Source organism: Sciurus vulgaris (assembly GCF_902686455.1).
Source record: "Sciurus vulgaris genome assembly, chromosome: 11".
In the NCBI taxonomy this organism is placed as follows: Eukaryota; Metazoa; Chordata; class Mammalia; order Rodentia; family Sciuridae; genus Sciurus; species Sciurus vulgaris.
The window spans coordinates 63960288-63975436 of record NC_136472.1 but is presented as its reverse complement, the minus strand read 5'-3'; the positions used below and the strand labels follow the sequence as shown (position 1 = coordinate 63975436).

General features: G+C 39.2%; 1 protein-coding gene across 1 annotated transcript in view; it reads right to left on the bottom strand.

Moving 5' to 3' along the window:
- Nucleotides 1-574: 574 nt before the first annotated feature.
- The window catches only part of RIC3 (RIC3 acetylcholine receptor chaperone), a 64467-nt gene continuing 49892 nt past the window's right edge, over nucleotides 575-15149 (bottom strand). Inside the window, 2 exon segments of the mRNA XM_079105772.1 lie at nucleotides 575-2290; nucleotides 2293-2724. Of these exon segments, the coding sequence (XP_078961898.1) occupies nucleotides 2091-2290; nucleotides 2293-2724 (632 nt within the window). The 3' untranslated portion in view covers nucleotides 575-2090.

Here is a 15149-nt window from a genome sequence, read left to right as displayed (position 1 = left end):
TTGGCAATATTATTTCTTTCCTTAATGCTTCTGTAGTTTTGGGTTCTTACCACAATCACAGCATAAAACATTGTATAATAAAACAGCTACTACTCAATGAGTGGTTATCATGCGTGAATTATAGCAATGCTGTTTTTAATGCACGGATGATTTCATTTAATATTTAAAACCTTGTGAGACCTGAACTTTTACTGTGCTTACTTTATAGATGAAGAAGCCAAGGCTCAGACTGCCTAAGGAGCTGACCCAAGATTCTACAGCTAGAGTGTGCAGGGAAAGATCATGACCCATTTTTCTCTATCTGCAGAATTCACAATCTTGAGTCTTCTTATAGTTCATAGTTCATTTTATCTGTCAGGCTCCCATGTTAAATTGAGGTGATTTCCTTTTGTTGTTGTTGTTGTTTTAAAGGTAGGAATTGAGTCTTCTGTTCCTAGTGCCTAGCACTTAGTGGTAAGCTGTCTGCTAAATGAATGACTGAATGAATAAGTGAAAAAGAAAACAGAAATACTTATCTCTAGTAAGGGAATCATATGCTAAGGCAAAAAAGAAATTTAAGCCAGAGACCCAGAGCTCTACTTAGAAATCAACTCCTCTTGGTGAATAAAGGGAAATCACACAAAAAACAATTTATCAAATGGTGAAGAGTACCTACATTATTCTTACCTTTAGTGTTACATGGCATCTAGGCTGTCTTCAGTACACTTTAAACAACATTCTTTACAATGTAAATCAAATGTTTTCACAGAGATAGATGCAGTGTGACATTCTTTCTAAAGACTCAATCTTCAATGATTTATGTATAGTTAATAAGTAATGCCTTGTAGTAGCTATCTTAATATGATCCCATGCCTTCTGACAGCAGTATAAGCTTACATATGTGATTTTAACTGTATTCCTGGCATCATATTCATGCCAGGCACAATGGAACTCTAAAATATATATCTCCCTTTATACACATTCTTAAGTTTGGGGTCTTCTCTATTTTATCACTGATAATGTGATAAAATGTCCTCAGGAACGTGCCCTCTTTAAATTCTCAGGTCTTACATGTAAACTGAATTCATTCATCCTTTTTGTTAGAATTCGTAGGTGCCATCTTGTCTCATGTGCTAGATTGGCAGCTTAAAACAGGTTTCCAGCTTGGTCAAAATCTTCCCAGTCCCAATTTACTTCTACATTCCCCAACTCTCTCAAAAGACCCAAATATTCAAATAGAGAACACTTGGTTTCTTCCCCCAGGCATTGCTATATTGGTTCTCTGTGATGGATAACTGTGCAACTTCCCTGCTGTATAGGCACTTTATGTACAAACTCAATCCTCATTTCTGTCTCGATTCATGCCACTGTGAGAACACATTTCCCAATGGGCACAATGCTAAGAAACAGCTTTGACGCAAGGACTATCCGAAAGTGCACAGGTTCTCTCTCTTAATACTGGCTCCCTGACCTTCTGAGCTCCTCCCAGCAGGATCACCACACTTGGACAGGCCTTCCTAGAGCCCCAACAGCCCCTGTAGGGCAGGGACTAAAATCTTTAAAGCTTCCTCTGGCTGCTGAAGACCGGAGGTACAAAAGTGCCTCTGGATTTCCCTGGTCTGTTAAGCAGAATAGGGGATAAAGGAAGTCAGAAAACGAGGCTATATCAGAGCAAAACAATTCCCAAATAGGTCCGTGGAAGTCTTCCACTATTCTGGACAAAAGAGGATGTCTGAGATGGCATTGGTATTCTGAGAAAGATCCTCACTGAATGAAGAGGCTTAGTCAGCAGAGTCTTACTGTTCTAGGACCATGGTCCACACAAACAAAATGATCGTTTCTCCCAGAGGACAACTAATCTGCTCAAGACCCAAAGAATAAGACCTCCAGAAGTCTGAAATCTCCACTCTTACTACCTTAAGTCCTCATCATCTGTAAGCTGATGTTCATTCACCGGTAAACCATCTCTACTCCTAGCAGGAACAGTCAGATCTTTGCCCAAGTAGTCTCATCTGTAACTATGGTAGATCAAACATAATTATTCCATGGATCAACTTTCTCTGATGAGGAAAAAACAGGAAGAGAAAGAGTGAAGCTGTCCTGTGTTTACACTAATGACTATGTTTTACAAGGTGACAGGTGTGTAAGCACCAGGAAGGATACATGATATCCATGGTAGTGGCCTGATAGCTATGACATCTGAACACAGAAAAGGAAGTACAGGGCATAGGGCCAAAGATGAAATCAGAGAGAAGAGAAAGGTCACCTTGGGACTGAAGTAATGAATACTTCACCAAACTGGCTGTCTTCACTCTAAACCCTGGGGGTTACGCTTCCTCAAGACACCACTTGTAAATGTTTTATCAGCATCGATGACCAGCCCTTCATCTCTAAAGTCTTGAGGAGAGTCATCTTTGGTGGTTTCCTCTTGCTCACTGTAGCTATCTGCACTGAATCCAGCATTCTCTGCCAAGACAGCGGGATCTTCTTCATGAAAACAGCAGGAGCATGTTTCAGGCTTTGGGTCACACAAGGTAACAGAATTATCCTCCTGGGCTCTTGGGTCAGTGGACAGACCTTCCCAACCCAAGTGGTCTGATTCTTCCTCTTCCATCATTCCTATTCTTTCAGCTATTTCTTCAGCAGAGGGCTCTTTTGGATCAGGGTAATCCACCAAGATTGTTTCTTGTCTATGCTTGATACAGTCTGAAAGGTCATAAATTGGATAAGTTTCTTCCGGGTAACCTAGAGAGAAAAGCAGAACAAAGTCTTACAAAGAATGTCTCTTCAAAAAAAGTGGCAGGTCAGGAGGATTCTCAAGCAATGGCCATCTTATCCTAACAAATGCATTTGAGAAATCTCTAAGATGAGTCTAATAGTTCTAAAGTTTCAACTGAACAAATTCCTAGCAATCTGGCTGACTATCCCAGTGCTCTCTGAAATACCAATTCAGAGGAAAATCCTTTCTTTGCGTAGGGTGCTTGGGGCAGAGTTCAGTTTCACTCCATGTGCTTTTGCAGTATTGATGAAGACTGAACAAATAATGTAAGCCTGCAGTTTAAAAATGCATCAAATACCAGATGGAGAGAGCTTAGCTTAAGGCTAATGTTTATAATTTCTATTTGGAATCATTTCCAAATCTTCTGAGGTGGGGGAAGGAAGAGAGGAACACTAAGCTTTTTGAAAAATACACCATAAAATTTTCTACTTATCAAAACAAATGAAATGGCTTGCAAGCATCAGAACAGAGGGCAATTTAGCAATACATGCCCAAGATCCCTAAGGACAAGCACTGCATTTTCAGAAGACAGAAGTCCATTGTTGGCTTCTTCGTCTTTACAAAATGGAAAAAAAACAACAAACTGGTAAGCAAAATGAGTAACACTACACTGGTACTGAATCCTAGCTATGATAATGAGAAAAGAGAAAATGTTGCCAAATTAAGGAATGAAATGAAATAAATCTGTGTCAGCCAAGCCAAGCTTGAGCAGCAGATGGGCCGTGCTGGAGCTCATATGCCAGAGTTGGCAACAGCGGCCATGCTCACTACACAATGTGAAAAGCTGGAGAATTCAAAATCCATTTGCACATTATGATAACTGGCAAATTCAACCCTAACATAAACTACTTTTTGCCTACCAATTGTGAAAAATAACATACACTATAGAGTATGCAGAGACATTTTTACATTTACTGTTTTTTTTTCTGATTATAGAAGGCATATAGACTCACTGCAGAAAATTTGAAACAATACCGACATATTTAAAAAAAGAAAACACAAATCATCCAGAATCCCACCACTGATGATAATTTGTTGTATTTACATCTGGCCTTTTTACCATATATAAATGTTTATACAGTTTTTTTCCTTTTTAAATAGATGATCATATTGCATATGAAATATTGTACTCTGATTTTTTTCACTCAACATTGTTTCATGAACATTTTCCCATGACATTAAGCATTTGAAAGTGTGCTGCAAAATATTCCATCATATAGATATATAACTGACATGATTTATCATTCTTCTTAATAAGACATTCAGATTCTTTCCAACTTTCCCCTATTGTAAGTAACATAGCAGGTAGGAGCTCTGAATATAAATTAATGTTCACTTTCCTAATTCTTTAAGATAGACTTCTATAAATATGAAAACTAGACCAAAGAGAATGAACATTTTAAAGGCCCTTTTAATATTCTGCCAAATTACTTTCCAGAAGAGTGGTATAAAAATTCAATCCTACCAGTGATGTAAAAACTGTCCATCCTCTCACATCCTCACAAGCACTGACAGTAGTATAAAAATTTGCCAATGCAATCTTTATTCCCAGGATTAACTTACTGTAAACAGAATGCTAGGTAAAATGAAGCTTAACAATTCATATGGTCTAGGATGGTTGCCCCCTGCAAAACTCATGTTGAAATTTAATCCCCAAAGTCAATATTAATGGTATTTAGAGGCGAGGTCTTTGGGAAATAACTAGAATTAAATGAGGTCCTGAGGCAGGGTCTCCATGACAGCATTAATGGCTTTATAAGAAGAGTAAACAAACTTACTCTGTCTCACCATGTGATACCCCGACAACATGTTAGACCCAGCAGAAGGCCTTCACCAGATGTCAAGCAGATGCTGATACCATGAGCATAAACCTCTTTATCAATTATCCAGCCTGTGGTATTAGGTTATAGCAACAAAAAATGGACTACAACAGCTAGACAAGGCCTTCACCACCTGCTTGGTTGGTCAAGGGCAGGGCTAGGGAAGCCTACTTGCTAATTAGGTCTCAGCCACTAAATGCTTAGGAGAAGTCTATTTGCTGGTATGTCCTTTCCTTCAGCTTACACTTAGAATGAAGCTTACATTTGAATTTCCATGACTATGGTTTAAGAGGGAAGACTCAGGCTCCAAGCACAGTCCAACTACCCAGGTCTAGGCCAGGGCCTGTAATTCCACTCATTAGGCTAGCCCTGGTATTTCCCTGGTTCAAAAGACCCAGGATCCAGGCCCATCCCAACATACCCTAGTGCTGGACCAGTCCCTTCAACGCTAGACTCCAGGATCACTTCTGTGGACCTAGGCTCTAGGTCAGCCCTTGCAACGCCAGGACGCAAGTCAGGCCTCATGGCCTTATATATATATATATATGCTTACTTCTGCATATATCCAGGCTCTAAAACTGCCCAGCACCAATCCAGGCACTGCAGACCCAGACTCTAGGTTTATTCCTGTAGGACCAAGCACCAGGCCCATCTTACCACGTGGCTGTCTTCTGCAGACTCAGTCTCAAAGACTACTCTAGCCCCAGATCAGCCACTTAGACCTAAGCTTCAGGCCAGTCCACCATAGATATTGATTCCAGGCCTACCCTTGTAAACCCAGGTTCCAGGCCATCCCTGAGAACTCATTCAGTGGGTTGATGTCTGTAGATTCTGGTTCCAGGCCCAACTTCAAAGACTCAGCATCAGACCAGTCAGCCTAAAGACTCCATCAGCAAGCTCAGCTATGGACCATGACGAATGGCCTGTCCAAGATCTCTGGATGGGGTACCTGGTAAATGGTTTCCCCAGAAAACGCCAGTACACAAAGATTGGAATAAGTCTCTGCTTCTTCAAATGTGCAGACCAACATACGGACATAAGGATCAAGAATAATCAGGAAAACATCACCACAAAATCAATAAAATAAAACATTAGTAACAGACCCTAGGGCTGGGGTTGTGGCTCAGTGGTAGAGCACTCACCTAACACATGTGAGGCCCTGGGTTTGTTCCTCAGTACCACATAAAAATAAAACAAAATAAAGGTATTAGGTCCACCTACAACTAAAAATTAAAAAAAAAAAAAAAAAAAAAACAATAAAACAGACCCCAAGAGATGGAGGTATACAAACTACCTGACAAAGAATTCAAAATAGTAAATGGTCATGTGTTGCTCAAAGATGGAAATACAGTCTGAAAAATATGTCATTTGGCAACTTCAGTGCTGTACAAACATCATAGAGTGTACTTACAGAAACCTAGGTGGTCTAGGTGTTTTTCAAGCTGAAAGAAAACAGTACTAATGAGTTACACAGAAACTATTACCGAAGTATAAAACTAACTCGTAAAAAAGTAAGTACAAAAATTCAGAACACTGTTACTGTACTGATTTTGTTTAATCATATCTTTAATATGATGGTTAAAAGATAAAACCATTATATATGATCTTAGCCAAAAGGACAAAAAGCAAAAGGACAAAACTATTAAAAATAATAACAGTTAAAATAATTTATTAAGGGATATACAATATAAAAACAAGTAAATTGTGACATCAAAAACATAATATTGGGAGTGGAGTATAGATTTGTTTTACATAATCCAAGTTGTTATCAGCTTAAAATAGCCTGTTTTCAGTAAGCCTCATGATAACCACAAAGCAGAAACCTAAAAACCTATGATACAAAAATGGTAAAAAGTAAGGAATCCAAATATGCCACTAGGAAAAAAAGTATCATCTAACAAAAGGAAGACAGCAAAAAAAAAAAAAAAAAAGGAACAAAGGGCCTACAAAACTAACAAAATGACAGTAGTAAGTCCTTACCTACCAATTATTACATTAAACATAAAGGGGTTAAATTCTCTAATTGACAGAACAGCTGATTTAAAAAATAAAAAGATCCAGGGGTTTTCAAGATGGCAGACTAGAGGGTAGCTGCATTTCATGTTGCTCCAGGACTCAGGATTCAAAAGAGGAGATATTGAGAGACTTGGGACCAAGTCAAAGCAGCCGGGTGAGTCTCTCCCGTTGGGGAGGTGTCCCAGATGGGGCGGTAGTCCCGGAACACAGGGAACTTTGTAAAGTAGAGCTGCCCGGCGAGACACCACTCCCCCCACTGGAGCAGTGAACTCGGACAACTGGGAGCATCGTAGAGGAAGCCGCTCAGCACAGCGCTTGGACTCGGAGCAACCACTGGGGCTCTGGGTGGCGGCCCAGAGGAGGAGCTGTGAGGAGAGCTGTTTGGACTCAGAGTGACCAATCCTGAACACCGGGGCCTGCCCGAAGGAGGAGGAGGAGGAGCGCGGCCACTTGGACTCGGAGCGACTGCACCAGAGCTACAGGCGGTTGCCAGAGGAGGAGCTGCGCGGTGAGCTGTTTGGACTCAGAGAGACCACTTCTGAACACCGGGGGGGGGGGGGGCTGCCCGGAGGAGGAGGAGAAGCACGGCGGGTCACTTGGACTCACAGTGACTGCATCAGAACTCCAGGCGGCTGCTCAGAGGAGGAGGCAAGTGGTGAGTTGTTTGGACTCAAAGCAACCGCTCCTGAACACCAGGGGGCTGCCCGGAGGAGGAGGAGAAACGGGGCGGGTCACTTGGACTCCGAGTGACTGCCCAGGGCTACGGGCGGATGGTGGGAGGAGGAGGTACGCAGTGAGTTGCTTGGACACCTAGTGACTGTACCGAAACACCAGGCGGCTGTCTGGAGGAAGAGGTGTGCGGCAGGTCGCTGGGACTCGGAGTGATTGTACAGGGCTCCAGGTGGCTGCTCAGAGGAGGGGCTGCATAGCCAGGTGATTAGGTGCAGAGCAGGGTCCCAGGACTTAGGAGGCTTCTTGGTGGAAGAGCCGCACAGAGACACGCTTAGGGGCGAAGCGAAGGTTCCAGGACTGAAGGCAGATTCTCTGAGGAGAGGCAGCCTAAGGAGACTCGTCTGCGAAAGGTGAGGCTCCCAGGCCCAGGAGGTAGGGCCGGGTCCCTGGGAACGTTGCAGAGCAAGGCAGCCCAGCCCAGGCAGTAGTTGTAGATTGAGGGGAACCTCTAGGAGGGGAACTGACCAACGAGACCTCCCCACCGGGTGAGTCTTCCCTGCCGGGTGAGGTTTTCCCACAAGGACGGTAAAAACAGAGACACAGGCCCAAAAAGGCCTTGCCTCAGCCTGCAGCCTAGTTCCCCTTTGGATGACCATTGGTCAACAAGTGGAGGCACCTCTTTTCCACTAGCAGGGAATACACCCCACCTGAAGGCCACCACTCCTAGAGAGGCAGCTTCCTTGTGGAGCACCGCACTATCAACTTCCTAAAAGACTTCAGCCCACTGAAGGCTAAGAGGGGATATACTAGAAATCTTCAGGGACATTATAAGTCAATAGAGGAAATCTGCAATATCTCAGCGGTCCACTGATACCTGAACAATATGACAAAACAAGGGAAGAAAATGCCCCAAACAAATCTAGATGTTACATCAATAAAACCCAATAACAGCACGGCAGAAGAAATGACAGAAAAGGAGTTCAGAATGTACATAATTAAAATGATCAGGGAAGCAAACGATGAGATGAAAGAGCAAATGCACGCACTGAATGATGAGATGAAAGAGCAAATGCAGGCACTGAATGATCGCACCAATCAACAGTTAAAAGAGCAAATACAGGAAGCAAAAGATAATTTCAATAAAGAATTAGAGATATTGAAAAAAAAAACAAACAGAAATCCTTGAAATGAAGGAAACAATAAACCAAATTAAGAACTCCATAGAAAGCATAACCAATAGGATAGAACACCTGGAAGGCAGAACCTCAGACATTGAAGACAAAATATTTAACTTTGAAAACAAAGTTGAACAAACAGAGAAGATGGTAAGAAATCATGAACAGAATCTACAAGAAATATGGGATACCATGAAAAGGCCAAATTTAAGAATTATTGGGATTGAGGAAGGCTTAGAGAAACAAACCAAAGGAATGAACAATCTATTCAATGAAATAATATCAAAAAATTTCCCAAATCTGAAGAATGAAATGGAAGATCAAGTTCCAGAGGCTTACAGGACTCCAAATACACAAAATTACAACAGACCCACACCAAGGCATATTATAATGAAAATACCTAACATACAAAATAAAGACAGAATTTTAAAGGCTGTGAGAGAAAAGAACCAAATTACATTCAGGGAGAAATCAATACGGACATTAGCAGATTTTTCAATCCAGACCCTAAAAGCTAGAAGGGCCTGGAACAACATTTTTCAACCCCTGAAAGAAAATGGATGCCAACCAAGAATCTTATACCCAGCAAAACTTACTTTCAGATTTGACGATGAAATAAAATCCTTCCATGATAAACAAAAGCTAAAAGAATTTACAAAAAGAAAGCCAGCATTACAGAACATTCTCAGCAATATATTCCATGAGGAAGAGATGAAAAACAAAGAAGCAAATCAGCAAAGGGAGGAATTATCCTAAAGGAATTATCAAATAAAGGAGGAACCAAGGTGTGCCAAATAAATGAATAAACAAATAAAATAAAATAAATGAACCAAATGACCAGGAATACAAATCATATCTCAATAATAACCCTGAATGTTAATGGCCTGAATTCATCAATCAAAAGACACAGACTGGCAGATTGGATTAAAAAGAAAGATCCAACAATATGTTGCCTGCAAGAGACTCACCTCATAGAAAAAGATACCCATAGACTAAAGGTGAAAGAATGGGGAAAACATACCATGCACGTGGACTCAGCAAAAAAGCTGGAGTATCCATCCTCATTTCAGATAATGTGGACATCAAGACAAAGTTAGTCAGAAGGGATAAAGAAGGACATTTCATACTGCTTAAGGGAAGCACAAATCAGCAAGATATAACAATCATAAACATCTATGCCCCAAACAGTGGCTCATCCATGTATGTCAAACAAATCCTTCTCAATTTCAGAAACCAAATAGACCATAACACAATAATACTAGGTGATTTTAACACGCCTCTCTCACCACTGGACAGATCGTCCAAACAAAAATTGAACAAAGAAACCATAGATCTCAATAACTCAATCAATAATTTAGACTTAAAGGACATTTATAGAGTATACCATCCAACCAAGAGCAAATACACTTTCTTCTCAGCAGCACAAGGATCCTTCTCTAAAACAGACCATACATTATGCCACAAAGCTAATGTTATGAAATACAAGAAGATAGAGACACTACCTTGTATTCTATCAGATCATAATAGATTGAAGTTAGAAATAAATGAAAGAGTAAAAAACAGAAACTACTCCAACACCTGGAGATTAAACAATATGCTATTACATGATGAATGGATAACAGAAGATATTAGGAAGGAAATTAAAAAATTCTTAGAGGTAAATGAGACCAAAGAAACATCATATCAAAATCTTTGGGACACTATGAAAGCAGTACTTAGAGGAAAGTTTATTTCATGGAACGCATTTAATAAAAGAAGTAAAACTCAACAAAGAAACGACCTAACACTACAGCTCAAAGCCCTAGAACAAGAAGAACAGACCAGCACCAAAAGTAGTAGAAGACAGGAAATAGCTAAACTCAGAGCTGAAATCAACAAAATTGAAACAAAAGAAACAATACAAAAAATTGACAAAATAAATAGTTGGTTCTTCGAAAAAATAAACAAAATTGATAAACCTTTAGTCACACTAACAAAGAGAAGACGAGAGAAAACCCAAATCACTAAAATTCGGAATGAACAAGGAAATAGCACAACAGACATGATTGAAATACAAAACATAATTAGAAGCTATTTTGAAAATCTATACTCCAACAAAATAGAAAATTTCGAAGACATCAACAGGTTTCTAGAGACATATGAATTGCCTAAACTGAACGAGGAGGACATACACAATTTAAATAGACCAATTTCAAGTAATGAAATAGAAGAAGTCATCAAAAGCCTACCAACGAAGAAAAGTCCGGGACCAGATGGGTTCTCAGCCGAGTACTACAAAACTTTAAAGAAGAGCTCATTCCGATACTTCTCAAAGTATTCCATAAAATAGAAGAGGAGGGAACCCTCCCAAACTCATTCTATGAAGCCAATATCACACTGATACCTAAACCAGACAGAGACACATTGAGGAAAGAAAATTTCAGACCAATATCCTTAATGAACATCGACGCAAAAATTCTCAACAAAATTTTAGCAAATCGCATACCAAAACATATTAAAAAGATAGTGCACCATGATCAAGTGGGTTTCATCCCAGGGATGCAAGGTTGGTTCAACATCAGGAAATCAATAAACGTAATTCACCATATTAATAGACTTAAAGTCAAGAATCACATGATTATTTCAATAGATGCAGAAAAAGCATTTGATAAAATACAGCATCCCTTCATGCTCAAAACACTAGAAAAAACAGGGATAGTGGGAACATTCCTTAACATTGTAAAGGCCATTTATGCTAAGCCCATGGCTAATATAATTCTAAATGGTGAAAAACTGAAAGCATTCCCCCTAAAAACTAGAACAAGGCAGGCCCTCTTTCACCATTTCTATTCAATATCGTCCTGGAAACTCTAGCCAGAGTAATTACATCAAAGAAATTAAAGGGATACGAATAGGAAAAGAAGAACTCAAACTATCCCTATTTGCTGATGATATGATTATATACTTAGAGGAACCAGGAAATTCCACCAGAAAACTTTTAGAACTCATAAGTGAATTCAGTAAAGTAGAGGGATATAAGATCAATGCACATCAATCTAATGCATTTTTATACGTAAGTGATGAATCTTTGGAAAGAATAATTAGGAAAACTACCCCATTCACAATAGCCTCAAAAAAAATAAAATACTTGGGAATCAATCTCACAAAAGAGGTAAAAGACCTCTACAATGAGAACTACAGTACACTAAAGAAAGAAATTGAAGAAAACCTTAGAAGATGGAAAGATCTCCCTGTTCTTGTATAGCAAGAATTAATATTGTCAAAATGGCCATACTACCTAAAGTGCTATACAGATTCAATGCAATTTCAATTAAAATCCCAATGATGTACCTTAGCAGGAAGAGTGAAACAGGGGGTATTGCAATACCAGATCTTCAACTCTACTACAAAGTAATAGTAACAAAAACGGCATGGTATTGGTACCAAAATAGAAAGGTAAATAATGGTATAGAATAGAGGACACGGACACAAACCCAAATAAATACAATTTTCTCATACTAGACAAAGGGGCTAAAAATATGCAATGGAGAAAAGATAGTCTCTTCAACAAATGGTGCTGGGAGAATTGGAAATCCATATGCAACAGAATGAAACTAAACCCATATCTCTCACCATGCACAAAACTAAACTCAAAATGGATTAAGGACCTTGGAATCAGACCAGAGACCCTGCATCTTATAGAAGAAACAGTAGGTCCAGATCTTCAACATGTCGGCCTAGGACCAGACTTCCTCAACAGGACTCCCATAGCACAAGAAATAAAAGCAAGAATCAATAACTGGGATAGATTCAAACTAAAAAGCTTTCTCTCAGCAATGGAAACTATCAGCAATGGGAAGAAAGAGCCTACAGAGTGGGAGAAAATCTTTGCCAATCATACTTCAGATAGAGCACTAATCTCCAGAATCTATAAAGAACCCAAAAAACTTTACACCATGAATACAAATAACCCAATCAACAAATGGGCTAAGGAAATGAACAGACACTTCACAGAAGAAGATCGACAAGCAATCAACAAACATGGAAAAATGTTCAACATCTCTAGTAATAAGAGAAATGCAAATCAAAACCACCCTAAGATTCCATCTCATCCCAATTAGAATGGCAATTATCAAGAATACAAGCAACAACAGGTGTTGGCGAGGATGTGGGGAGAAAGGTACACTCATACATTGCTGGTGGGGCTGCAAATTAGTGGAGCCACTCTAGAAAGCAGTGTGGAGATTCCTTAGAAAACTTGGAATGGAACCACCATTTGACCCAGCTATCCCACTCCTTGGCCTATACCCAAAGGACTTAAAATCAGCATACTACAGAGATACAGCCACATCAATGTTCATAGCTGCTCAATTCACAATAGCCAGATTGTGGAACCAACCTAGATATCCTTCAATTGATGAATGGATAAAGAAACTGTGGTATATATATACAATGGAATAATACTCAGCCATAAAGAATGATAAAATTATGGCATTTGCAGGCAAATGGATGAAATTGGAGAATATCATGCTAAGTGAGATAAGCCAATCTCAAAAAACCAAAGGACAAATGATATCGATAATAAGTGGATGATGACACATAATGGGGGGAGGGAGGGGTAAGTGTTAGGGTTAGAGTTAGGGTTAGGGAGGGGGGGCAAGAATGGAGGAAGGAAGGACTGTATAGAGGGAAAAGAGGGGTGGGAGGGGTGGGGGGAAGGGAAAAAAATAACAGAATGAATCAACACCATTACTCTATGTAAATTTATGATTACACAAATGGTATGCCTTTATGCCATGTACGAACAGAGAAACAACATGTATCCCGTTTGTTTGCAATAAAAAAATAAATAAATAAAATAAAAAGATCCAATTACATGCTGCCTACATAAAACATCACCTTTAAAAACACACAGAGATTGAAAGTGAAAGAATGGAAAAAGACATACCTGGGAACCAAAAAACTGCAGCAGTAATTATATTTAGATAAAATATATGTCAAGTTAAAAATAAGAAAAAGAAGGTGATTAGATAATGACAACGGGTCAATTCATCAGGGAGACATAGTAATTAAAAATGGATAAATTCCCAGGTATACACAACCTACCAAGACTGAATTAGGAAGAAACAGAAAATCTGAATGGACTAGTAATTCTGGGAAGCCATCCATGACTAGCAGAATCAGGTGGCTAAGCCACGGGACACAGAAGTCTGACTCCCAGGAACTGGCAGTCATGGGAGACTATTTCAGATAGCCTGGGGTATGTGTCTCTGCCCAGTGGCTCACAGCCTAAGGAAATGCTAATTCTACTGGGATAACTTGCTAATGCAAATGGCTTCCTTAACTCTACCTCATCCTGTTCCTCACAGAAGAAGCCCCTCCAGGTTTCCCTTTACTATAAATAAAGGGTAGGTGGGCTCTTCCATCTTGTTGGAAGCCAGATCTTAGCATGGCTCAATCCGTCACACCTCTTCGGTTTAAAAAGATGTCTCCTGTGTTTATTCTATTGAATAAGTTTCTCAGTGATTTATCTACAGCTGGCACCTTCCTCCAACAGAAACCCTTTCCCTCACCCACCATGGACATGGCAGAACCCGCTACAAATAATAAGTAAGAAGACTGAATCAGTTAATTAAAAAGTCACTCAACAAGAAAAGCCCACAACCCAACAGCTTCATGGCTGCTTTCTACCAAACATTTAAAGTAGAACTAATAGCAATCCTCAAAATCTTCTAAAAAACTAAAGAGAAGGGAAAACTTCTAAACCTATTTTACAAGGCCAGCATTACCTGGATACCAGAGTCAGGCAAGGAGCTCATGCTTCCTGATTAAAGAAACTATTAAAAAGTTATAGGAATCAAAAGAGCATAATAATGGTATAAAAACATGCAAACACCAATGTAACACAATAGACCAGAAATAAATCCACACATCTATGGTCTAAAGATTTTTGACAAAAATGCCACAAATACACAATGGATAAATAATCTCTTCAATAAATGATGCAAAAGAAATTGGATATATTCACATGCAAAAGAATGAAATCCAACCTTCATCTCATATCATATGTAAAAATCAACTCAAAATGGATCAAATTTTAAATATAAGACCTGAAAACATAAAACTATTAGGACTAAACAGGGAAAAAGTTACATGATACTGGTCTGGGCAATGATATTTTTGGATATGACCTCAAAAGCCTAGGCAATGATATCAAATTCAAAAGCTTCTGCAGAATAAAGTAAATAACACAGTGAAGATAACCTACAAACAGAAGAAATATATGCAAACCATATATCTAATAATGGATTAATTTCCAAAATTTATAAGGAACTCAAACAATCCAGGCCTGAAAATACCCAACTATAAAATGGGTAAAAATTTAAACAGATAATTCTCACAAGACATGCAAATATGTCCAACAGATATAAAAGAAAAAAAGTCCAACATCACTAAGCACTGGTAAAATACAACAGCTATTAAAATGTCTCAGATGGTTTAAGAAGAAAATATGAATAGATGAGGAATGAAATGAAAGATATGAAAAAGACCCAAATGGAACATCTAGAGAAAACAATCCGATGTTAGGATTAAAAATACATTGTATAGGATTAACCACAGATTAGAATACTACAGAAGGAAAGAGCAATAAACTGGAAGATACAAGAGAAACTATTCAAATTAAGCATGGTGAGTAAAAATGACAGAAACAAATGAACAGACCATGTA